Raw genomic sequence first — 26,620 nt, 5'->3', positions numbered from 1 at the left:
GATAATACCAGAAAAGTGGCAGGAGGGAGTTTTGGCAGGGGGAGCTGGGTACGTTTTTGGCCTTGGTGGTGATAGGTTCTCGGTATATTGAGATGTAAATTTGTACAGCTTTTGACACGTCAGTCATTCCTCAATGAAGTGGGTTTTTTTAAAAAGCTAAACAAATATTATAGCAGCAGCATTAACTATCATTTATTCATTCACTCAACAAATATCTATTGGACACTTACTGTATGCCAGGCACTGTTGTCAGTACTGGGAGATAGCAGAGAATGAAAGAGGCAAAACCTTTCTCTTGCGGAGCAGATTCTAACGCTAGTTGGCTAGACCAAGGCTTCATTCCAACAGGTTGCTGAAAACTCAAGTTATTACATAAACACTAACTACAAAGTTTACTTCCTCAGTTTCCCCAGAGGAGAGCTGATTAGGTTTTTCTGGGCTGCTTGACAAGACTCAGACAATATTTGTGAATACGAAGCTTTGTCCCAAGTGGTAAATAAACTTGTTTAGAAACACCTGTAAAGTTTAAAGGCGTGCTCTCTTCAACGCCTTTGGAAACTCTAACTTCCTTCTCTTTTGTACTTTTGCTTGCTGTCCCCTACAGAGTGTCCAAGCACAGAGCTGTGCACACAGTCGCTCCCGGCAGAAATGCTTAGGATGTGATCCATGAATCGTAAATCCCAGCTAGTGCTCACAAAGGCAGACGTTTCTCCCCAAGACCATTCCAGTGCCCCAGAGGTCCACAGACATCCAGGAAGATGCAGCGGGCAGACAAAAAATGGCAGCCACCGAAGCGCTGAGGGGAGCCCTCCTGGCCACTTCTGTCCCAGCTCCAAGGGTCTCTCCACGATGGCCTGCAACAGCACGTCCCTCGAGGCTTACCCATACCTGCTGCTGAACACCAGCAACGCCTCGGACTCCGGCTCCACCCCGCTGCCTGCACCCCTCAGGATCTCCTTGGCCGTAGTGATGTTGCTGATGACCGTGGTGGGGTTCCTGGGCAACACCGTGGTCTGCATCATCGTGTACCAGAGGCCGGCTATGCGCTCGGCCATCAACCTGCTGCTGGCCACCCTGGCCTTCTCGGACATCATGCTGTCCCTCTGCTGCATGCCCTTCACCGCCGTCACCCTCATCACCGTGCGCTGGCACTTTGGGGACAACTTCTGCCGCCTCTCAGCCACGCTCTACTGGTTTTTTGTCCTGGAGGGCGTGGCCATCCTGCTCATCATCAGCGTGGACCGCTTCCTCATCATCGTCCAGCGCCAGGACAAGCTGAACCCGCGCAGGGCCAAGGTGATCATCGCGGTCTCCTGGGTGCTGTCCTTCTGCATCGCGGGGCCCTCGCTCACCGGCTGGACGTTGGTGGAGGTGCCGGCGCGGGCCCCACAGTGCGTGCTGGGCTACACGGAGCTCCCCGCCGACCGCGCCTACGTGGTCACCTTGGTGGTGGCCGTGTTTTTCGCGCCCTTTGGCGTCATGCTGTGCGCCTACATGTGCATCCTCAACACGGTCCGCAAGAACGCCGTGCGCGTGCACAACCAGTCGGACAGCCTGGACCTGCGACAGCTCACCAGGGCGGGCCTGCGGCGCCTGCAGCGGCAGCAACAGGTCAGCGTGGACTTGAGCTTCAAGACCAAGGCCTTCACCACCATCCTGATCCTCTTCGTGGGCTTCTCCCTCTGCTGGCTGCCCCACTCCATCTACAGCCTCCTCTCTGTGTTCAGCCAGCGCTTTTACTGCGGTTCCTCCTTCTATGCCACCAGCACCTGCGTCCTGTGGCTCAGTTACCTCAAGTCCGTCTTCAACCCCATCGTCTACTGCTGGAGAATCAAAAAATTCCGCGAGGCCTGCATAGAGTTGCTGCCCCAGACCTTCCAAATCCTCCCCAGAGTGCCTGAGCGGATCCGACGGAGAATCCAGCCCAGCACAGTGTACGTGTGCAACGAAAACCAGTCTGCGGTTTAGGGGGCCAGGGGGCCACAGAGAAGAGGCAGCTGAGCCCGGGTCCCAGGGTGGGCTGGTCTGTCCTGTTCTGTTCCCTGGCATGTTGGTCATAGTCTGCACTTTGTGGTGGCTATTTAAGCACAAAGGTACTCATTTGTAATCAGATGAGCTGCAGCGCCCAAATTTCAAATTTTGGCAAGATGAATTATTTTTGTTTCTCTTTGCAGAAGAGCCGAATACAGGGCTGATGGGAATTGCAAAGTCATTAAGGCAAAAATGGAGTGGGCTCGGGCGTGCAGAAGTTGGGCAGAAAGGGAGGAGGAGGGCAACAGGGAGTGAAGCTGGTTGAGTGTGGGGTGGGAGGATGGGTGGGTCACAAGAGCTTCAACCTGCCCTCTGAGCCCTCTCTGCACCTGCTCAAGAGAAACCCTGAGAAACTCCAGTAGCTGTGAGCTCCTGGGTGTTCATTCGTTTTGTTTGACACCAGGGCTCTTCAGCTATTGATGTTTGTGGTGTGTGGGGACGCACAAGAGGTCCTTTATACTGATCAGATGTGCATTTCTTCCCATGCCTAAGTATCTTTCCTAGAAAGAAATGAAAATCACACGGGGAAGTGGAGTGAGCCTCTGTGCTTTGAGCTCCCTGGAATGATGCACGGGAGGCCTCAGAGGCTCGAAGCCCAGAGAAGGTCATGGGTAGCCCAGGTGAAGTGAGAAGCACATCCGGGAGCTCCTACATGTCCCCAGCGCCCCCCACCTGCTGGGTCCACCCTGTCCCTGCACCCTAAGGCCACTCGGCCTGTCTACTGGAGAACCCTTTGGCCCTTCCCTCTTTCCCTCCACCCCTGTCCCTGCGTCCCTTCATTTTCCTCCCCTCCGTTTCCCGTGTGCTATAACTCACCTGCTGAGCAAGCATCTGTAGTGACCCGCTTTCAGTGTCAGCAGTGGGCAGGCTGGGCTTAGTTTACACATTTCCTTCGGATCCCCTGGAGCTCCAGAGCCCTTCAAGCCACCAAATCCACTTCAGCACTGGACCCGCTGCGGGCGCAGCACCAACGAGCCCAATTCTCGGGGTCCCCATTGGTCTCTGTGTTCCTCCTACCTCACTCAGATCCACTGCTGTCATCCTGTTTACCTACTGGGACCAGATCCCAGAAGCGGAGTTGCCCGAAGGGGACTTCTCTGCTTGTGCCCTATTCGGCCACCACCAGGGGGTCCCCACGCTGGCATATGAGGGTCCTGAGTCCAGGGCATAACACTGAGCCCACTGAGCTCTTTATTGTTCCAGATCTGAAGAGGGTGGGAAATTTAAGGAGCGATTTAGAAAATCTGATTCCAGGTCTGACTCTATCAGGAACTAGTCACGTGACCTTGTTCGTTTCTCCTCATTTCTCTGGGACTCAGTTTCCCCATATGCCAAACAAGGAGGCAGGTCTAGATGATTTCCAATGTGCCCTTTCATCTCTCAAACACTCTGATTCTGAAATGTGTGTTTTCTGTCTGAAGTCATCAGGTCCCCTGCATTCATTTATTCATCCATGCAAAGAGCATGCATTAAGTGCCTACTAGATGTAAGGCAGTGGGGGAGATGGTGATGAATGAGGCATGGGCCATGCCCAAAAGCGGTCGTCTGATTTATCTCAGGATCATTGTAACTCAAATTCAGCCTAAGAGCACAGAAGCCCCATTTTTGCTTCACTTCCCATTTCTTTCTAAACTGAATTAAGAGCCAGCCCCTCCTTCTCATACTTTCTTCCCACAGTAGTGGTAACATGGGCAAAGAAGAAGAGGGGTGAAAGGAAAAACGCAACTTCCCTTAACCCTCCTCTTCAGCCCAGAGGAGGGTAAAGAAGATAATTGACACTTGTTCCCCCTCACCTCCCTCCCCGTTTATTCCCAGATGGAGAGAGCGGGAGAAGATGAGCAATTGACATGTGACCGACAGAGGTGGGTCCCATCAATTCCCTTCAGCTCCATGGAATAGGGTTGCAGTTCCCCAGCAGTGCCCAACAGCACAGCCAAGCCACCAAGGGGACCAAGCCCATGGGCGCCCCCCTCTGGTGGGCCTTTCAGATAATTTTCTTCAAGAGCCTTGAACAAAAGAGTTCACAACTGAATAAATGAAGGTACCAAAATTTACATCAATCAGTGTTATATGATGTATATTGGATAGTAATATATATGTTTCAAAGTAATAATTTTGTATATATTTTAAATAAAGTATTATTGCTCTTTCGGTGTATAAGCCTCTATGTTCTTGCCAAAATTTGCACCAAGACCACACATATTAAGCCCAGAATCCAATACCCAGTACCTGTATATCAATTTGTTCACACTGCTATAACAAAATGCCTCAGACTGGCTCATTTATCAACAATAGACCTTATTTCTTCCAGTTCTGGTGAAGGGGTGGCCTGCCCCTCCACACCTGTGGGTGCTTCTCGTCAGGTGGGACGAGAGACTTGAGAAAAGGAAATAATACACAGAGACAAAGTATAGAGAAAGAAAAGCGGGGCCCAGCTGTGTTTTCAGAGGACCCACACTGGCACCGGCCTCTGAGTTCCCTTAGTATTTATTGATAATTATCTTTACCATCTAAAAGATAAGGGAGTAGCTAGAAAATAGGATCATTGTAGGGAGGAAATCAGCAGTAAGACATATGAACAAAAGTCCCTGTAACATGAATAAGTTAAAAGGAAAATGCTGTGCCTTGAGATGCATACGCGAACATCTCCATAAACCTTTTAGCAGTATTGCTCCAGCAAGCCCCACCTTATTCCTAAAGGCGGTCTTCTCCTTACTCAGTAAACAAAGCACACAATGGGTTTTACCCGGAGATGTTCCATTGCCCAGGGAGGGGCAGGAGACAAATGTTTTTCTCTTTCTTGAGATTTAAGAGAATGGTGATGACCTTTAACCACAAGTAGCCTTTAGGCACTTGTTTAACAAATCACATTCTGCACAGCCCAAAATCCTTTTAACCTTAAGTCACCACAGCACATGTCTCTTGCAAGGACAAAGTTGGGGGTAGGGTCACAGATTAACAGCATTTCAAATACAGAACTAAATGGAGTCTCTTATGTCTACTTCCTTCTATATAGACACAGTAACAGGCTGATCTCTCTTTCTTTTCCCCACATCTGGAGGCTGGGAAGTCCAGGATAAAGGTGTAGGTAGATTCAGTGTCTGGCAGGGGTTCCCGCTCTGCTTCATAGATGGCACCTTGTGGCTGTGGCCTTGCATGGCAGAAGGAGAAGGGACACTCCCTCAAGCCTCTTTTCAGGGGCACCAATCTCATTCACCTCCCAGAGGCCCCATCTCTTAATACTATCACATCGAGTATTAGTTTCCAACACATGAACTTTGGAGACACCAATATTCAGGCCACAGCAGTGCCCTAAGAAAAAAGGCTTCAGGAAGTCTAGAACCTGAAATTTACTAGCAAAAGCTGGAAAGACTAAAGATAAGATGACAACCGGGAGACTGTTGGAACAACATGGGTCACAGCTGGGTGCCCCCACATGTTTTGTTTTGGTTTTTATGATGGTGCTGCTGAATCACTCCAGCCAGTCAGTCTCCTCTGACTTGCAGTGTGCCACTTTCATAATCCTACCTGGCCTTGTTTGAACCTTTAACAAACTTTGATTTCCTCAGATACCAAGCAAATATCTGGTTCTGGTCTCCTTCCCTGAGATTTGCAGGATAAGCACTGCTTCATTGTTTTATTTTATTTTATTTTTTTGAGATGGAGTCTCACTCTGTCACCCAGGCTGGAGTGCAGTGGCATGATCTTGGCTCATTGCAACCTCCGCCTCCTGGGTTCAAGAGATTCTCCTGCTTCAGCCTCCTGAGTAGCTGGGATTACAGGCATGCACCACCACACCCAGCTAATTTTTGTATTTTTAGTAGAGACGGGGTTTCACCATACTGACTTCCTGACCTTAGGTGATTTGCCCGCCTCGGCCTCCCAAAGTGCTAAGATTACAGGCAGGAGCCACTGTGCCCAACCCATTGATTTATTATTCATTTTTTTTTTTTTTTTTTTGCATCTTCTCTCTAGTCCTGTGGTTCACTCAAACCCTGCACTCTGCGTGAAGTCTGGGCAGCTTCACAGCTAAATTGTCTCTGTAGGCCTTAGGCAACAGAAAGAAACTGGCTGACCATGGTAATAACCCTGGAGGCAGACACCTGGGATCCTTGGGAGATTCTTGCATTAAAAATGAGACACAAGGAGATCTCAGAAGTGTCCTCCTACTTGTAACTACTCCTGCAAATCTGCCACCTTTTCATCTTGAATTGTAGTCCCCAAGGTCAGGATGAAACAAAATCAAAGGTTCCCTAGGATGTTCTGATGACCAAGATGAACAACAAATACCTAGATCAATTCTTACTTTGCCATTCTGAGCCACGGGTATATTTTCCCTGCACACAAGTCACGGTGCGTGCTTTTGTTTGTTTTTTGACTCAAAAAAACTTCTGCATTAAGTATTTTCAACACTGCTCAGCTCCCTTGTTCATGTAGTTGGGAACTTTAGCTGCAGAGCCCTCACAATTGCAGGAGTGCCTCGCTCTCTGTGGGATTCCAGGCAAGTGACACGGCATTCCTGTACCCCACCTGCCTCATCTCTGAAATGGCAGAAAAACTCCCAGCCAGAAGACCACAGTGAGGAATAAACAAAATCATGTATGTAAAGGATCTAGTCCAAGGCTGAGTCCATGGCAGATGCTAAAGACATGGAAGCATTAGAGTTGCACTGTTGACCTGCTGATGGCCAAGGTTTGTTCCTTTTGGGCAAGGGTGGAAAGTTCTTTGAGAAAATGGCTGTTTGGTCATTCTGGAAATAAACAAACAAAAGCAAGCAACTCTCTAGTGGAAAGCAGCTGGGTGTCCTGTAACTCAATTCAATACTGACACTACCTACCTGGAGTTAGAGTCAGAACCCACAGGTTGAGGGCTCCGTCCCACAAGACTACCATCGCCATTTCAGATGCCAATCACAAGTAGGAGGTGGTCACCTGTGCTTCTGACCCACAGACTATAAATGGGAGTTTCTCACGACCCCCTTCTCAGGTTTGCTTAATTTGCTAAAGTGGCTCATAGAACTCAGGGAAGAATTTTATTTACGTTTACCCATGTATAATACCCATGTATTATTCTGTTCTCACAGTGATAATAAAGACATACCCAAGACTAGGTATTTTATAAAGGAAAGAGGTTTAATGGACTCACAGTTCCACATGGCTGGGGAGGCCTCACAATCCTGGCAACAGGCAAATGAGCAAAGTCACATCTTACATGGTGGCAGGCAAGAGAGCTTGTGCAGGGGAACTCGACTTTATAAAACCATTAGATCTCGTGAGACTCATTCACTACCATGAGAATAGTATGGGGGAAACCATCCCCATGATTCAATTATCTCCACCTGGCCCTACCCTTGACACGTGGGGATTATTACAATTCAAGGTGAGATTTGAGTGGCACCAAAGCCAAACCATATTCATTACAAAGTTATTACAAGGGATACAGGGCAAGGCGTGTGGGAAGGGGTGCAGAGCTTCCACACCCTCTCCCGATCACCACCAGGGACCTCCACACATCCAGCGACTCAGAAGCCCATCTGAACCTAGACCTTTTCAGGTTTTATGGAGGATTTATTCCACAGGCATGACTGATTACATCACTGGCCATTGTTGATCAACTCAACCTTAGCCCCTCTCCCCTCTCCCTTCTCCTGAGGTTTTGGGGGTGGGGTGAAAGTCCCAACCCTCTAATCCTGTCACAGTCTTTCTAGTGATCAGCCCTCCTCCTGAAGCCGCCTCGGGCCCCCAGCCACCAGTCATCTCATTAGCATACAACAGACACTCTTACCACTCTGGAGATACTAAGGCCAGGAACCAGGGGCAGAGACCAAATACATAATATATTATATCACACTCTCACAGACTCGTTCCTCATCCTCACGTGGTCTGGGATTTCAGGGTTCAGTTGACACTAACACCACATCCACAGAAGCCAGGAGCATGAGTTTGGCTTTAAAGAGCAAAATTCTGCTTGCTGACCTCAACTGCACCGCTTCACTCCATTCAAAATCCTCCCTAGGTGGTAAGCTGGCCTCACAGGGCTGCACAGAGGGATGAGATGGATGTGTGATGCAGCCCATTCCCATGCCTAGAAAGCTCAGCCTCTGGTGCACGTCGCTGCTCTCGGGGTTGTTCTGAGGTCCCCAGGGCACTCTGGAGCCTGTCTGGGAAGGCAGAGAGGCAAGAGAAGGGTGGAGGCGGATTGGGTAAAAGGCTGCTGTCACAAAGACAGCCAACACTAAGGGGCCTGAAACAGACAAACTTCGTTTCCCTCCGATTAATAGCGCAGGCAGCCAGGTGGGTGCTCTGCTCTGTATGGTTGTTTAGGATGCAGTTTCCTTCCGTCTAGTTTCCCACTGTCCCCGGGGCATTGTTCTTATCTTTATGGTCACTCTGGGCTGCAGCCACTTCCATGTTCCAGTTCATGAGACGGGGGAGAGGATGGGGTAGTATGTGCAATAAGACACCCCACACTCCACCCTGGTCTTCACCACCAAGAGCGGAGGCTCCTGGCCACACCTAGCTGCAAAGGAGGCTGGGAAATGGAGTCCCTTGTCGGGAGGCTGCCTGCCCAGCTCCAGCCTACTGTGGAAGAAGATGGGAGCTGGGCGCACTGGCTCACATCTATAAGGACAGCACTTTGGGAGTCCTAGGCAGGAGGATAGCTTAAGCCCAAGAGTTCAGTTAAAGATCAGCCTACGCAACACAGCAGAGACCCTGTCCCTACGTAAAAATGCAAAAATTAGCCAAACATGATTGTTCACACCTGCAGTCGCAGCTACTCAGGAGGCTGAGGCAGGAAGATCACTTGAGCCTAGGAGGTCAAGGCTGCAGCGAGCCATAATGGTGCCATTGCACTCCAGCCTGGGCAACAGAGAGAAACCCTATCTTTTTTTTTTTTTTTTGAGACGGAGTCTGGCTTTGTCGCTCAGGCTGGAGTGCAGTGGCCGCATCTCAGCTCACTGCAAGCTCTGCCTCCCGGGTTTACGCCATTCTCCTGCCTCAGCCTTCTGGGTAGCTGGGACTACAGGCGCCCGCCACCTTGCGCGGCTAGTTTTTTGTGTTTTTTAGTAGAGACGGGGTTTCACCGTGTTTGCCAGGATGGTCTCGATCTCCTGACCTCGTGATCCGCCCATCTCGGCCTCCCAAAGTGCTGGGATTACAGGCTTGAGCCACCGCGCCCGGCTGAGAAACCCTATCTTAAAAAAAAAAAAAAGAAAGAAAGACGGGAAGGATTTGATGGACACCTGGCAGTGTCTACCAAAACACTACACAATTTTTAAAAACAGGAGATCCTAGCAACACATACAAATTACAAATTTCACAAAGGAGCCTTTGTTTATTGTAAAGTAAGCATATCTCTAACACATCAGCCAAAGATGGTTACCTCTCTCTTTACCCCAGCCCCCAACATACAAAGTCCTACATCCAAATACAGAAAATACATGCATTTATACCTGTGCTAAGGAAAAAAAGGCACCACATTTAAACAAACGATGGGAGACATAAAGTAACTAGACTGAAAATCTGGAGCCACAAGGAGATGAACTTTGCCAGGATAAGAAAAAAAAATTACTGTGTAAAATAACAAACAGTCAACACTGATTACGATCAACTCTGCCCAAGAATTTGATTACATTAAAGGAAGGAAGGTAGTTTCAACGCTCTGGCTGTTGAAAGGTGGAGGCTGGTGGCCGTGGCACAGAGAGAGCACCATAGAGTATGGCCGGGGCTCAGGCCAGGGCACCACAGTTTAACTATTCCAGGGGACGGAGGGCTTGGGAACCCTCACTGGGAGGTCAGCATCTGGATTCTGTAAGAATAGAAGGATGTTTGCACGCAAAAGCATGGTGTGTGCATGTGTGCGCGTGTGTGCACAGGTGTGCGCATTATTATGGGCTGGTGTCCAAGGTTACTTTAGCAGAGAGTTCCAGTTTCTCTTCTGCTCTCTTGCCCCTTCATCTGGGAGGAGCAGAGAATAAGGTGTTCTAGGAATAGGAGAGGTGCCAGAGATTGCCATAGTCAAAGAGGGAACCACTAGGAGCTGCAGCACAGACTTCTCTTAGTCTGATAAGAACAGAAAGAACTTATCTGTGTGAGAAACACTTACATGAGACCAGAACTTCACCTTCTGCATCCACCCATCTGAGGGCGCTGATATGCAAATTCAGCCTCCTGGGTGTTCAGGTAAACTCCTGAAGATCCCCAAGGCCCAGTTAATGAGAACAAATTACTCGCCCTGGGTCTCTGTGTTCCATCTCCGTTCTCTCTCCTGCTGCCTCTGGCATCTGCTGTCCCTGTGCCAGCTATTCCTGTCTAGGAAAAATAACCAAGCTCATTTTCGGAAGCATTTTTTAAAAGGAAGTCCTACTGTTCTTTATTCACGGTCCTTTGGAGGAATATACTTCTCATTTCCTCCCTCATTAAAATGCTGCTGCCATATTTCTTCCTTTTGGCATTTTTGCGGTGGTCTTCTGAAGACTCTAGATGCTTTATTACACCATAATGAGAGGGTCACTAAGCTCACTGTACAAGATAAACAAGACTGAATGATTTTAAAAATGCACAAGGAACAATGGGAAGCTTAATTTACTTTGAAACTATCTGAAACAGGAGGCTCTTTTTCCCCAAGGCCTTGGAATTCTCTCTGGAATCTGAAGGGCCCCTTGGGAAACAGCCAGTCTAGGCTACTAGAAAGTCCTTTCCGCCTTGCAGGGGGTTTTGGGGACTGCCGGAATGCATTTCCTTGAGACCCCCACAGGTGGCTGTGGGTACCATGGGGTTTCTCTCCAGCCAAGCCCAGACGGGGTCCCTGGCTGCTTCCCACGTTGCCCTGGATGATGATCCATGATTTTTTGTCCCACTCATCTCTAAATCTCTGTTATACTTCATGGGAGCCTCCTTTGGCCTGCATGTCCTCTTCATTCCCCCACCTTCTTCTCTGGTTTCCTTGAATCCTTCCTTTTCCTTAAACCATGCAATAAGCAGATACCAGCCCTTCCCCTGATGTGAGATGATACTAACATCTTTAAACATAGGTTGTAAATTATGTACAAGAATAACATATGTGAATAAATGTTCCTTGGTTTTTTGTTTGTTTTTTAAAATGGAGACTGGCTCTGTTGCCCTGGCTGGAGTGTAGTGGTGCCATCTCGGCTGACGGCAACTTCCGCCTCCTGGGTTCAAGCGATTCTCCTGCCTCAACCTCCCGAGTAGCTGGGATTACAGGCATGTGCCACGACACCTGGCTAATTTTTTGTATTTTAGTAGAGACGGTGTTTCACCATGTTGGCCAGGTTGGGCTTAAACTCCTGACCTCAGGCAATCCGCCTGCCTCGGCCTCCCAAAGTGCTGGGATTACAGGTGTGAGCCACCGTGCCCGGCCTTGTTTGTTTGTTTTAAAGAACAGGGTCTCGCTCTTCCTCCCAGGCCAGAGTACAGTGGGGTGATCATAGATTACTGCAGCCTTAAATTCCTGGGCTCAAGTGATCCTCCCGGCTCAGCCTCCTGAGTAGCTGGGACTACAGGCATGTGCCACCATGCCTGGCTAAATTTTAAAAAGCTTTTTTGTAGAAAGAGGGTCTCACCATGTTGCCCAGGCTCATCTGGAACTCCTGGGCTCTAGCAATCCTCCCACCTCAGCCTCCCAAAGCACTGGGATCCTGTAATCCCAGTTGGTATCAGCCAATGCACCTGGCTTCCTAGTTTTAAAAAATCTTATCTCCTGATTCTTTAAAATTATAAAAGTAACGTGCTCCTTGTAGAAACAAAACAGAAACCAAACAACCAGTGTGTTTATTAGAGGGATTTTAAAACCAGTTTTATTATTACGTATAAAAATATGCTTTTTCTTTTGCAAACTTCAGATCCTACAGCATCACAACTTCGTGGCCTGGTTTTTATCTTTGTTTTGGTTTTGTTTGGTTTTTGTCCCATTTTTGGAAGTGATTTCTGGTGGCCAGGAGTTCTCCATTGTGGGGATATGCCTCTGACACTTAAGGCTTCCTGTTTTGGATATTCAAGGGTTTTTTTTCTTCTCTTCTATTTTTCACCATTTAAAAGCTGCTATAATGAGCATCCTTGACATAAATTTTTCTGCCTAGCTGCTGATCATTTTCCTAAAATAAACTTCTAAAAGTGGAGATGGTGGTTTCTGGTGCCATAATAAAATTGCTGTTCAGAACATTAGTGTCAAGTTATTCTCTCACCAGCTGAGCTGGAGAATTCCCAGAACCGTGGGAAAGTCTTGGGGAGGTCACGAAGTTCTTCCCATCAGCCACCACCCAGCCCTCGCAGGCAGGCTGTGTCAGGCTCCTTTGGGCCACAGGTTGGATTATGAATCAGGTTAAGAAGGTACTGGGGAGAGCAAACGCAACCTTTTTGACTTAGGAGGCATTATTTAAGAACTTTGCAGTTTTACAAAGGCTAAGACCAATTAATATTTATTCACTAATTATATGTAGGAGAGTGTAACAGAAACAACTATTAAAAGTATTTTGTACCTCCCAGGAACCAATTTGGGCTGGAAGAATTGTTCCACTTCAGGCCCCTTTGAGTCACGTAGACTCAAGAAACCCTTTGAACAGCAGAAGTAACTACGTTTTCCGCCTGCCAGGCTGGTCTGGGAAGGGTTTCCAGACGCATGTCCTGTTTCTGGCCCTTTCCTACTACTATGGCATGAATTGTGTCTCCCCTGCCAAATTCATATGTTGAAATCCTCACCCACAATGTGATGGCCTTAGGAGGTGAGGCCTTTGGAAGTGATGAGGCCATGAGGGTGGGGCCCCCATGATGAATTAGGAAAAGAGGTAGAGACCCCAGAGCTTCCTCTCTCTGCCATGTGAAGACACAGCACAAAAGTGACCATCTGAAGCCAGGAAGAGAGCCCTCTCCAGGAACTGAATCTGCCAGCACCTTGGTCTTGGACTTCCAGCCTCCAGAACTGTGAGAAGTAAGTTTCTGTTGTCTAAGTCCACAGTCTGTGGTGTTTTGTTACAGCAGACCAAGCTGACTAAGACAGACACTCGGAGGCAAACTTTCCTGCCTTGCTGTGAGAAGTATATGACAATGTTAATGTTCTATTCGCTGTCCTGAGAAACAGAAGAGAATATAATTTCAGCTGTCCCAGTGGCCTAACCAAAAAGATATAGTAACCATATTTTTTATTTTCTGTCACTGATGCTTTGATAACTGGGCCCTTGCTGACCCTGGAGGACAGACTGCCCCTCCCAGCGTCACCACGAGCATGCCTTCCTTCCTTCCTCCCTTCCCCGCTTCCCGCCTTCCTTTCTGCCTTTTTCTTTTCTTTCTTTTTTTCTTTCTTTTTCTCTCTCGTTCCCTTTCTTTTCTCTCTTTTTCTCTTTCTCCCTTTCTCTCTTTTTCTCTCTTTCTCTCTTTCTTTCTCTTTTTCTCTCTCTCTCTCTTTCTTTTTCTCTCTCTTTCTCTTTTTCTCTTTCTCTCTCTCTTTTTTTCTGTCTCTCCTTTCTTTCTCTTTCTCTCTCTCTCTTTCTTTCTCGCTCACTGCTGGGCTCAAGTGATCCTCCTGTCTCAGCCTCCTGAGTACCTGAGATTACAGGTACATGCCACCACAGCTAATTTTTTATTTTTTGCAAAGACGAGGTCTCACCATGTTGTCCACGCTGGTTTCAAACTCCTGGCCTCAAGCGGTCCTCCTCCCTTGGCCTCCCAAAGTTGTGAGATTACAGACATGAGCCACCCCACCGAAGAATGCCTTTCAAATGCAAAGCAACCAGTCCAGGGCTTACACTCCAACCACCTCCTTTATGGAGCTCTCACCCATGGCGTCACCATCCACCTGTGCCAATCACCCCAGAGCCAGGTACCAAACAATTAGGGAAGCCCCTGCACCTCAGGGCCCACTGAAATCAAACCAGCCCGTCCTAAGCCTGCTCACCCTGTCTCTCCCATCCCTTCCCGTGGAAGCCACAGCAAAGGCTCCTGTCCACATTCCCCACCCCTCCCTCTGCCTCCTGACCAACCCGGTGCCTCTCCATGTGGCCCTGTGTGGGATGCTGTGACCCTTCTCGTGGGAGCTGTGGTAACAACTAACCTTTTCAGCGGCAGTCATCTCCTGATCTGTTGGCCTCACCATACCTCACATTTTCTATTAATACTCTCTATTTTAAGGCAAAGTATTCTACGATGAGCTGATTGGCTAAAACAGTTTGGATTCTGCACCCCCCTCCCTTTCTTACGTTTTAAAAAACTTTGACTATGCAAAGCTCAAAATGAATAGGCAGAATTTACCAGAAGGAAATGTCGCCAGTGGCTCCCTCAGGTGGTAGAACTGTTGCTCTTTCCATAGTTCAAATACTTGTGTTACTTTGCTTAGAATCAGGATAGAGCTTCCCCTCCAGCCTTCTCTATCACCACTCCCCTGTTACTCCCTGAACTCCTGGTTACTCAAACTGCCCCCTTTCTCTCATTTCCAAGGGGCCATCACCTTGCTCACTTCTAGGGCTGGTCCTGCTGCTCCTTCTGCCTGGGGCACTTTTCCCCAACTTAAGGCTCCCCCACTGGGCTTCTGGCTTACCTGCACTGCCCACTCTAGCATTTGTCCCACTATGTTGTAATAGTCCCTGATTGTTTACAAGACAAAACAATGTACACGTCTAAAGAGATTCAATTTCTTTGCTTTTAGTCAGTTTACAAGAAGGTATTCCCTTTATATGAGTACACAGTCAAAAATTCAATTTTATGCCTGCTCCGCCCAAAAGACAGGTTATCGTATTACTGGCCTGGCTATATTTAAGTGCATTCTCCATGTATGATAATGTCAGAGGCATCTGAATCAGAGCACTCTATCTTGAATAGGAGCTGGGTAAAATAAGGCTGAAACCTACTGGGCCGCATTCCCAGACGGTTAGACATTCTAAGTCACAGGATGAGATAGGAAGTCGGCACAAGATACAGGTCATAAAGACCTTGCCGATAAAACAGGTTGCAGTAAAGAAGCAGCTAAATCTCAAGAAAACCAAGACGGTGATGAGAGTGACCTCTGGTCGTCGTCGCTGCTACACTCCCACCAGTGCCATGACAGTTTACAGATGCCATGGCAACATCCGGAAGTTACCCTATATGGTCTAAAAAGAGGACACATGAATAATCCACCCCTCATTTAGCATATCATCAAGAAATAACCATAAAAATGGGCAGTCAGCAGCCCTTGGGGCTGCTCTATGGAGTAACCATTCTTTTATTCCTTTACTTTCTTAATAAACTTGCTTTTACTTTATTCTGTGGACTCGCCCTGAATTATCTTTTGTGCAAGATCCAAGAACCATCTCTTGGGGTCTGGATCCAGACCGCTTTCTGGTAACATTAGTATTCTTGCCATTTTCAAACTGTTTTTTTTTTTTTATTATGGTAAAATATACATAACATTAAGTTTATCATTCTAACAGTTTTCAAGTGTACAGTTCTGTGGCATAAATACATTTTCATTGTTATGCAATCATCACCACCATCAGAACAGAAACTCTGTCCCCATTAAACACTAATTTCCCCTTTCTCCCTTCCCAGACCCTGGCACCCACCATTCTACTTTCCATCTCTATGAACTTGACTATTCTGGATGTCTCATAGAAGTGGAATCACAAAGTATGTGTCCTTTTGTGACTTGCTTATTTCACTTGGCATAATGTCCTCAAGATTCATCCATATTGTAGTGTGTGTCAGAATTTTCTTCCTTTTTCACACTGAATAATATTCCATTTCATGGGTTTTAAGTTGTATATTTAGTTACCAAAAGTGTATGTGCATAGACTATTTGGATGCATTTTATATAAAATTACAATTGCTATCTTATATATTCATATCATCATAAAAAATATAACCCTATATCAGACCATCTAAAAGTCATCTGTTTATTGCCCTAATCCCTTCCATTGGGTCCAAACAGACCAACAAGCAAAGCTCCTGAATGGTCTAAGGTGGGCCCTTGAAAATGGGTTCAAAATCAGCACAAAGTCTTTGCCAAGATCTGTTGGTTTTTTCATCATTTATCCACAGAATTTTGCACAATGCCTGGCACACTGCAGTCTCCCTACACATACTTGTGGAATGAATGCATAATTGAACACATGAATGAATGAATGAATGAACGAACGAAAGAACAAGGGAGAAACTGCCCAGTCTGCATGAAATACAGTTCTTGGTGAGTCCCTCTGTCCCTGAGCTGCCTCCCTCGATGGCCAGGTCATTGCTAATTCTGCAGTTGCATGAACATGATCATAAACTTGGATTAAGTCATTGCTGCTGAGGCTCTGCCCCAGGAGGAAACAAGGCGACTCGCCAGCTCAACAGCCCCAGATGGTTCCCAGACAGAAAGATCCTTCTGTCTTCCTGGCCCAGTGGATCAATTTCATGTGTCAATGTGACTGGGCCATGGGATGCCCAGAATTAACATTCTTTCTGGGTGCCTCTGTGAGGGTGTTTCCAGAGATTAGCTTCGGAGTTGGGGGCCTCAGGCAAGATCTACCCTTCCCAATGTGTGTGCATCATCCAATCTATTGAGGGCTTGAATAGAACGGAAGGCAGAGGAAGGAGGAATTTGCCTTTTTGTTTTTAACTTGCCTCAGTGCTTGAGTTGGAATATCTCCTCTCATCTTCTCCTGCCCTTAGACTGGGATTTAGACCATCAGCTCCCTGGCTCTCAGGCCTTCAGACTTGGATTGAATTACATCACAGGCCTTCCTGGGTCTCCAGAAGCTGATGGCAGAATATAAAACTTCTCAACCTCCTGAATGGCCTGAGTCAATTCCTCATAATAAATCAGTCTCTCAATCACTCACTCTCTCTCTCTCTCTCTCTCTCTCCTATTGGTTCTTTTTCTCTGGAGAACACTGACTGTTGCAATGTGCATCCTGGCACGGCCATGGTGGTAGGGAACAGCTGACCTTCCCTGTCGGTTGCTGCTTAAGCAGCAGCTTGTTTTCTAGTATTTGTATATACACAAGATACCTGAAAATTACACCAGCAGGAGCAAATCGAGCACAGATAGGAAACTGGCACTGCCGCTGCGTGTTTCCATCGTTCAGTTGCATGAAATTACAGTTATGGGAGCAGAGATAATGATGGGTTTACAGGAGGCTCTCAAGTTTGATGTGATGGGACAGCCAACCTTCCTCTATAATTGCATTACCTTTGCTGTGGTCTATTCCACTAGGAATCGCCCAGGACATGGGCCTGCAATGCAGGTGTGGAAATGTGTTAGGAAATCTACAGCATCAAGACACCATAGCAGTGGGAGAAGGAGCCTGACCAAGGAAACAGGCTGGTTCTAATTTGCTGAGGCACTGTGCCCCAACTGATACACAGGGAGATGTGAATACCAGCCCTTCCCCTCCCAAGCCCAGACAAAAACACGCATGCTGTCTATACTGCCTGCAAAGTCATGTCTTGCCCTCCCAGGAAAAGTGAGGATAAATGTCCTCTTCCTGTCCTGTGACCAGCTTCAGCAGCTCTCTGCACTTCCAGACGTCATGCAGTGGTGACCCTCTCAAAAACAGGAATTGGAGCCCTACTAGCTGGAGCAGCCATCCAAGAAGGGGCGTGACTAGAGATCTGGGCACACGGCACACCTCCTTCCCTTCCCAAAAGATGTTGTAGAGGTTTATATGAAGAGGGGTTGGGAAACAAGATGGAAAACGTGTAAACCTTCATTAGGAGACCTGCTAATGAAACACACAGGGCAGGTGGCCACTCTGTCATCTGCTCTGACCTACAGGGCAGCAGCTGCCCTGGCTCTGGCCACATTTTCCTGTAAGTTAGTCTGGATCTCATTCTGAATCAGCTTTATGCGGACCTTTGTAGATGAACAAGTGTCACATCATGGATAGGGAAACCTTTGTGCCCTTCCTTGTTGGCAAAGACCTCGTGCTGATTTTGAACCCATTTTCAAGGGCCCACCTTAGACCATTCATGAGCTCTGCTTGTTGGTCTGTTTGGACCCAATAGAAGGGATTAGGACAGTAAGGACTTTTAGATGGGCTGATATAGGGTTATATTTTTCTATGTTGATATGAATATACAAAACAGCAATTCTAATTTTATGTAAAATAAATGCAAATACTCTAATACTCTATGCACATACACTCTTGGTAACTATATTATTTTAAAATCGTGAAATGGAATATTATTCAGTGTTAAAAAGGAAGAAAATTCATGGCCAGGTGTGGTGGCTCATGCCTGTAATCCCAGTCTTTGGGAGGCTGAGGCGGGCAGATCACTTGAGGTCAGGAGTTCGAGATCAGCCTGGCCAATGTGGTGAAATCTTGTCTCTACTACAAATACAAAAAATCAGCTGGGCATGGTGGCATGCGCCTGTAATCCTAGCTTCTTGGAGGCTGAGGCGGGAGGATCCCTTGAACCCGGGAGGTGGAGGCTGCAGTGAGCTGAGATCGTGCCACTACACTCCAATCTGGGTGACAGAGCGAGATTCTCTCTCCATAAAAAACGAAGAAAATTCTGACACATGCGACAGCATGGGTGAACCTTGAGGACAATATGCCAAGTGAAATAAGCCAGTCACGAAAGGACACATACTGTGTGATTCCACTTCTATGAGATACCTAGAATAGCCAAGTTCATAGAGACGGAAAGTAGAATGGTGGGTGCCAGGGACTGAGGAGGGAGAAACAGGGAATTAGTGTTTAATGGGGACAGAGTTTCTGTTTGGGGTGATGCAGAAAGTTCTGGAGATGGATGGTAATGATGATTGCATAACAACGTAAATGTATTTATGCCACAGAACTATACACTTAAAAATTGTTAGAATGATAAACTTAATGCTATATTTTACCACAATAAAAAATACACTATGAAAATGGAAAGAATATTAACATACATGCAAAATGCACTTAAATATAGCCAGGCCAGTAATATGATAACCTGTCTTTTTGGGGGAGGGCATAAAATTGAGTTTCTGACTATGTTTACTCATATAAAGGGAATACATTCTTGTAAACCGACTGAAGTCAAGGAAACTGAATTTCTTTAGAGCTGTACATCATGATGTCCTATAAACAACTGGGAAATGCTCTCTTGTACTCTAATTCTTAAGAAAGTAAAAGTTTAGGATTTCAGTCATATTTATGAGCTTCAGTCAATAGCTGTCCATAAGTCAGCAACGTATTAAAAATAGTTTGGAAATAGTTGGTGGCGTTTTACCATAATGTGCTGGCTGCAGAGGCGGGAGTGAGGGAGCGTGGGCCGACTGACTTCCCCAGTTCTATCATGCACATTGCTGTGGAGGTAAATCATAAACGTGTGTGGGCGACCAGACAGAGGCAGGGGCTGGGTGAGTCAGCTCAAAGCACATCGCGTCATCTTAGCTCACATTCCTGTTGAGGTCAGGTTGGGGACTGGCCTCCCCAGCTTAGTGGCACACACATGGAATCTGAAAGAGAAAAGGACTTGTGAAAGCTAGAGCACATGAGAAAAGGCAAGGGGACCCGGGCACAGTGGCTCAAGCCTGTAATCCCAACACTTTGGGAGATTGAGGTAGGAGGATCACTTGAGGTCAGGAGTTCGAGACCAACCTGGCCAACATAGAGAAACCCTATCTCTACTAAAAATACAAAAATTAGCTGGGCATGATGGCATGCACCTGTAGTCCCAGCTGCTCGGGAGGCTTAGGCAGGAGAATCGCTTGAACCCGGGAAGTGGAGGTTACAGGGAGCTGAGATCACACGACTGCACTCCAGCCTGGGTGACAGAGCAAGACTCCATCTCAAAAAAGGACAGGACAGGACAGGAAAGGAACAGGAAAGGAAAGTATAGGAAAGACAAGGCAAGGCAAGGCAGAGGCTGGAGGAAAAGGGGAAACTGAAAACCACTTGAAAAAAGGTATGTGTAGACCAACTCCTCTCCTGGCTCCAGCTGGAACTGGAATTGAGGGGTGGAGTGGGCTAGAGTCACTTTCCGAATTGAGGAACCATGCTCCAGAATAAAATTCTGGAGCACTCACACATACCTGTGGGGGCACACCTGTGGGATGCTGTGCATGGTCCCTCTGCTTGGTGCTTTCAAGGACCACTTGAGACCCTGGGTCCTAGAGGACATCTTTTGGTAATGAAGGCTGAGACCATACTGCTACCCTGCCCTGACTTCCATTGCTTGGAATAAATAGAAGGTTAACACGAGAACTCAGATACTGCCCAGTTCCACCTCCTGTTTATGGACGATGCTGCTGATATGGTTTGGATGTGTGTTGCCCTCCAAATCGCATGTTGAAATTAACCTCCAGAGTTGGAGGTGGCCTAGTGGGAGGTATTGGAACTTGGGGGCGAATCCCTCATGAATTACCTCCCTGTAGTAATAAGTGAGTCCTCACCCTGTCAGTTCACGTGAGAGCTGGCTGTTGAAAGGAGGCTGGCACCTCCTCCTTGCTCTCTGTCTGCCACACTCGTCATGTGATACATCTGCTCCCCCTTGGCCTCCCACCATGGCTGGAAGCTTCCAGAGGCCTCCCCAGAAGCAGATGCCAGCACCATGCTTCCTGTACAGCCTGTAGGACGATGAGCCAAATAAACCTCTTCTTTATGAACTATCCAGTCTCGAATATTTCTTTAGAGCAATGCAAAAATGGACTGATGCAGGCACGGAGGTCTGGGTGACCTGACGCACCGAGGCCCACAGCCAGGGGTGTCAGAGCCCCAAGAGGTCCATGCTCCCGACACCTGACCTTTGACTTCTCAAGTCATGCTCGTCCTGTTGAGTTGCATGCATTGCTTTCCAAGCTTTTCTTGCCACGTGATCTTATTTAACTGATTTATGACTCTGGACTGCAGGCGGAATGATAGCTATTTGTTTCCCTCCCCCAGTTGCAAGCTAAGGAAAAGCAGGCTTCATTAATTCCAGTGCTTATCTCCCAACAACTGTTAACAAGCCTTGGACGGTGCTCCAGCCAGTTAGCTTTTTTGAGAAGGTGAAAGGGCCTCTAGTCCATATGGTCTAGATTCTTGTACATTTTCATTTCAAACGCTAAGGTTGACAGATCTGCTAAGAGCAAATGGGGTGTTAGTTAGTATCTAATTACTCTAACACGAGTCACAGTCCATTTAACTGAGTCAGACACCAGTCTTTGCTTTCACTGACAGACACATTTAGGACATCAATTTACACACTCTCTCTCCAACCATTTAGCCTAATCTGCCATTGTAACACTCTCACAATGCAGTTAGTGTGAATCTACACGTCTTCCTTTCCAGTCGGGTTTATACGTCTAAAGGCCCCCTCTTACTTATTCTCTAATATGCTAATGGGCCTTCAGATACCAATGAGGTAAAAATGAGAAAAGAATATTGCACCTGCTGCTTTATGATTTTCTAAAAACCGCAATGCGATGGTTGGAATCTAAAAGCCAATGCGAGTCCACCCTGGGCTGTGTTCTGGTTATCTGTTCATGGTTGGTGAAGCCCCAGGTGGGAGGACCTGCGGGTGGGAACCACAGATCTAGCTTGGCACCTCCTCCAACTCCAGGAAAACTGCCTTGACACTCAGTGCCTCAGCTTCTTCAATTTCAAATATGTGTGAGTTCATGATGCCTCATCTCTATTCACACGTATTTGGGATTCACCCCAATCCACTGACATGAAAAAGGGTCAGAATACTCAGGAGATCAGGCGTGGTGGCTCACGTCTGTAATCCCAGCACTTTAGGAGGCCAAGGCAGGTGGATCACCTGAGGTCAGGAGTTCAAGACCAGCCTGGCCAACATGGTGAAACTCTGTCTCTACTAAAAATATATATATATATTTTAAATTAGCTGGGTGTGGTGGATGGGCACCTGTAATCCCAGCTCCTCAGGAGGCTGAGGCAGGAGAATCGCTTGGACCCGGGAGGTGGAGGTCGCAGTGAGCCGAGATCACACCATTGCACTCGAGCATAGGCAACAAGAGCGTCATTCCATCTCATGAAAAACAAAACAAAAAACTCAGAGGATTATCATGTGTGTGAACATATCCCTTTCTTCAGGGCTAGAACACTACCTGGAATTAAAGAACATGAGAAAGTGCTCTGAAATTCACCAGGATGGCTGAAAGACCCGCCATGAGCAACAGTGTAGGGGATGAGGCCAAATTTAAAAGGTAAGTTTTGTAAGAGTTACGTTCTTTGAATATGCTCAGGGTTAGAAATCCAAGAGTAGCAGGCTTATTTAAGAGTATCTGGCTAAAAGGTGAACTAGATAAGAAGTAATCAGAAATCTCCCTGGTTGAATTCCTCAGTGCATGATTAATCTGAACGCAGCCAATGTCAAGGAGCACCCTGAAATATGCATTGGGTAAATTCAGAAGCAGACACGTTAAAATTTGGTAAAACAATAGCAGAATTTAAGGGGTTGGCAATTCAAGTCCTCTGCAGGTGCCAGGAAAAGCAAGAAGGTACAGATTCTAGAACTCTTTAGACTAGGTATGGTGCGAGTGGAAACCATCACTCCATCAAGGCAATTTTTATTTTAAAAAATTACAGAAAGAACAAAGAACTAAAAGAATTTTAATAAAATGAGCAAGTTTACATTTGTACATTTTGTGTATTTGGGACCCAATTAGATGCGAAGGATAAAGTTGCAAGGACGTAGGTTTCTGTGGGAGAGCAAGCAAAAAAGCAAGGGCTGCCCCAGAGCTGGGACCCTGCAGACACCTGCCTGCGCTCCAGAGGTGAGAAGCACACGTAAGCACGCATCGGTGGGAGCGCCGCAGCTGAACTCAGCCCAGTGCAACGCAGCCCGCGTGACATTCCTACATTAATACTTGATAGGGAACAGCAGATAAGCACTTCCAAAAACCAAATGGTATTGCCCATAGAATATGAATGTAAACTGAGTTCAGTTCATGCTGCTTTAACTAGAATGGTTCCACTGAACCTCATGAGGGGAAAAAGGTCTGATGGATCTAATTGCTCTATTCAATGGCACAGTCACAAATCAGCAGGCCTGTGAGAAAGAACCATACATTTCTCTCAAAAATATGACTTGAGAAAAGGACCTTGTAGGAGTGAGAGGAAGGTTAGAGAAGAGTACAGTTTTAACATATGACACAGTTCTTCATACTGTAATAGAATGCTGCTTGTGGTTAAGGATTTGGTAGAGATGGAAAACTCCTCAACTTTAATTCCCACTATTCTAAAGGATGACAAACATTTTAGAGTATTGATCAATGTTCAGTGAAAAAATAAAAAAGACTAGTATTGGCCGGGCGCGGTGGCTCACGCCTGTAATCCCAGGACTTTGGGAGGCCGAGGCAGGCAGATCATGAGGTCAGGAGACCGAGACCATCCTGGCCAACATGGTGAAAGCCCGTCTCTACTAAAAATACAAAAATTAGCTGGGCGTGGTGGCAGGTGCCTGTAGTCCCAGCTACTCAGGAGGCTGAGGCAGGAGAATCGCTTGAATCCAGGAGGTGGAGGTCGCAGTGAGCCAAGATTGCACCACTGCACTCCAGCCTGGGTGACAGAGTGAGACTCCGTCTCCGTGTTAGGAATGAGAAATTGCTAAACTTTTTCAAGATTTTACCCATTTTGTGTACAGGGAAATAGAGCTTTTAGTAGTGCAATGTTGCATATAAGGGCAACTTGTTCTTTGAGAAATATAAACTCAAACTCACAAGTTACCCTGATAACATATGCAGTAATATGACCATTCTACAACAGAGTCACCCACAGGTAAAACACGTGACTGGGCTTTGAGCTCCCACCAATTTACACAGCATACAGTTGTGCTACAAGGAGAATTTCTTCATCATTTATTCTTTAGTTAATTGAAACATAGTCAGGAAAAAATGGTGCCAATTCCCCCCAAACAACACATGGATGTTTTTGCTTCTTGGCCCACATAAGAGTCCCAAAAGGACAAAAAAATACATGGACCAATATTAGTTCAGGACACATGTTTTAAAGAACAGAACAGAGAATGAGGTCTTCATCCCACCTCAGTAAGGCTTGGGCTGATGAAGAGAGGGTGTATACGGGGTCCTCTCTTGTCATATGTACAAGCTGACGCTTGTTTCCCAAGCATGATAGCAGTGGGCAGACTGCCTTTATTGTTAGCCCCTAATAGAATCCGTCATCACAATGAAGAAATTCCGAAGAGGGCAGTGAAGTGACAACAGCTTCAGCTCATCGTCGATGTTATACAGAAACACAAAAGGAATCTCCAGCCTGTGATGAATGAGAGGCCGTTGCTGTGTGTTCAGGACACCTCAGAGCAGGCACATAAAGTGCTGGAACATGACACAGCCTGTCTGGATGTCCTCGGGAGGGTGGGCCATCCAGGAGGTGACACCCCCGTCCAGCACATGGACCCTTCCACCTGCTGCCCGTCCTGCTAAAGGTGCGAGGCTAAAAACGGCCTCTCCAGAAAAGAATGCTCAGTGTGTGCCGACCACGCTTCCCTTTGAATTTCTCGAGTATTCAAGAGGAGGTACATTTTAACAAGAAAAAATATCCCTAACAAACAGGACAGATGACTCTCTCAACAAGAGAGCAACTACGAACATGATACAAATTTAAATAAAAACGTTTAGTTCAATGTGTTCATCATGGAGTTTCAAATCAGCAGATGCCACAACAGGAAAGGAGCACACAGCTGGGCCCTTGCCCGCCGTGGGTTTCCCGTGTCTGCAGCTTCTTCAAGATCGGGAGAGCAGCTTCTCTCTTGGAGTGTTCTCAGTTTCTCAATAGATCTTCACTTGCTAGGCAGCCAGAAGCATGAGTTCACCCAAGAGTGAGTGCTTGGGTACACAAGGCAGAATCTTCTGGGAGCTGAGAGCCAGAGAGGAAGTAAGAAGGAACAAAGGTACTTCTCCAGGGTCAGCTGTTTCTTAGGGCAAAGGCAGAGCCCACGAGGTAGCCCTGGGAAACGGGCCCACGAGTGAGTGGCGTGGATGGAAAATGTATCTCTGCAGGAGGGCAAGGCTGACCCCCATGAGGCTCTGTGCCCTCGCCACTCACCCAGGCAAGAGAGGGCTTTGTCTCCAGCCATGCCGAAGCCACGTTTCCAGTGCAAACATGAGTCTAAAGGTTGGAGTGTGGGGGTGGTGGGGGATCCTCCACCTGGGTGTGGACTGTATGAGGAAGACGCCCTTCTTTTTTCAAAGTAGACCTCTGTTTGGATTACTATGTACCTGGACAGGTGAACTCTTGTATGTCTCTATTTTTGGGATTTTTAGGGGTTTTCCATGTACATTCATAGAGCCCGGTCAGCAATGAGGAGTCCTTGTTGCGTGTGGACGGAAGGCTCCCTGGCACCCAGATGTCTCCCTTCGTCCTGGCTGACACAGAGCATGGTGGTCGTCTGCTCTTCACGTCCAGCAGGCTCAGAAAGAACTTGGAGTTCCCCTCGCACCCTTGGGCCAAGCTTTTCAAGTCCGAGTGCCAGGGCTGGATGAGCTGGGGTTTGTGTGTCTGCTGGCAGCACAGTGGGTGTGCACAAGACCACCATTTGGGTATCTAACAAACACAGGCTCACAAAAGGGATTTTGGCATATCTGACAAAGCTTTTTGTCTGAGAGTCGGACTGAGCTTCCTTTCAACTTCATCTGCAAAAAGAAACCAAGACTGAGAATGCTGTTATGTGTTAAGTATACTTAAAGTGGCTACGTTCTGGTTTTGCAGAGTTGACATGCATTACTCCATGGCTTATTATTATGATGAGAATTTCTTTAATAATATTATTATGATGAGGATTTCTTTAATATCAACTTCTTGAAACGAAATGCTAAAGGTGTAAATAAAATCATCCTTTGTAACTGGAGAAGTAAGAAAGCTACACAATTGCTTTTCTTATTTCACAAAAGTAATTACTGCTTGTCTGGCTGAGGCATTTCTACCCAAGATCCTTTTTCCAACATTCTCTGGGCTCTGCTCATTTCAAGCAAGGCCTGTTAGAAGGTCATAAATGTTAATGCTGACTGGGACCATATAATAGTGTAATTCCAGGGTTCTCTCATTTGCAAATAAGAAAAGTAAAGCACAAATAACGGATGTAGTCAAAGTCATACAGTGAATGAGTGGCATATTCCTGGCTGATCCTGGGAGACACCCTTCCATTTCCTTAGAGGTAGGTGGTGAAACTGAGTCTTAATGCCATCGGTCCCTCTCTGATAAACAGGACTTGAGTTCTGAAAGTTATAAAGTTTTTCTACACAATTCACTTGTGTCAACAGAGGCAGGCTGGTCTACTGGCAGGATCAAGCAGCAACTTAGCGATTCATCCTACCCTCCTTAGTTGCATCGGTCATTCCACAAACATGGATTAGATGCCTCCAACATGCCAGGCTTAGCCCCACAGACACTGAGATAAAGAAATGAGGTTCCTTCTCCTCAAAGAACCCAAACTCTAATAGTACAGGGTGACAACTGTGAATGCAAACACGAAGTAAAAGGTGGGTGAAAGAGAAGGTGATTACTCTATTTAAGAGGTATGAGATGGCTTCACCCAGGGAAAAAATTACTTAGGCTAAGTTTTGACTGGGCATTTGCTGGGCACAAAGAAAAAGGTAAGAATATCTCAGGCAGTGGGTACAGCATTTGCAAAAGCAGCGAAGTATGAAATACCAAGTCACATCTGGAAGG

The 26,620-nt window shown here is 46.9% G+C and overlaps 2 protein-coding genes across 4 annotated transcripts in view; one reads left to right on the top strand and one right to left on the bottom strand.

Moving 5' to 3' along the window:
• The first annotated feature begins 416 nt into the window (after positions 1 to 416).
• On the top strand, positions 417 to 2,457 carry GPR45 (G protein-coupled receptor 45). The gene has a single exon (XM_023211287.1). The coding sequence runs from the start codon at positions 667 to 669 to the stop codon at positions 1,966 to 1,968; it is 1,302 nt and encodes a 433-aa protein (XP_023067055.1). The 5' UTR covers positions 417 to 666; the 3' UTR covers positions 1,969 to 2,457.
• A 6,893-nt stretch (positions 2,458 to 9,350) lies between these two features.
• Positions 9,351 to 26,620, bottom strand: part of TGFBRAP1 (transforming growth factor beta receptor associated protein 1) — a 79,334-nt gene continuing 62,064 nt past the window's right edge. For 2 of the 3 annotated variants that reach the window (XM_023211317.2, XM_023211316.1), the window contains exon 12: positions 22,485 to 25,584. In XM_023211317.2, the coding sequence (XP_023067085.1) occupies positions 25,408 to 25,584 (177 nt within the window). In that variant the 3' untranslated portion in view covers positions 22,485 to 25,407. Of the gene's footprint in view, positions 10,344 to 22,484; positions 25,585 to 26,620 lie in introns of those variants that run through there. The other variant, XM_023211315.3, reaches the window with a different exon arrangement.

This window comes from Piliocolobus tephrosceles, chromosome 15, assembly GCF_002776525.5.
Source record: "Piliocolobus tephrosceles isolate RC106 chromosome 15, ASM277652v3, whole genome shotgun sequence".
In the NCBI taxonomy this organism is placed as follows: domain Eukaryota; kingdom Metazoa; phylum Chordata; class Mammalia; order Primates; family Cercopithecidae; genus Piliocolobus; species Piliocolobus tephrosceles.
The sequence above is the reverse complement of the archived record's forward strand: the minus strand, read 5'-3'. Positions and strand labels throughout refer to the sequence as shown.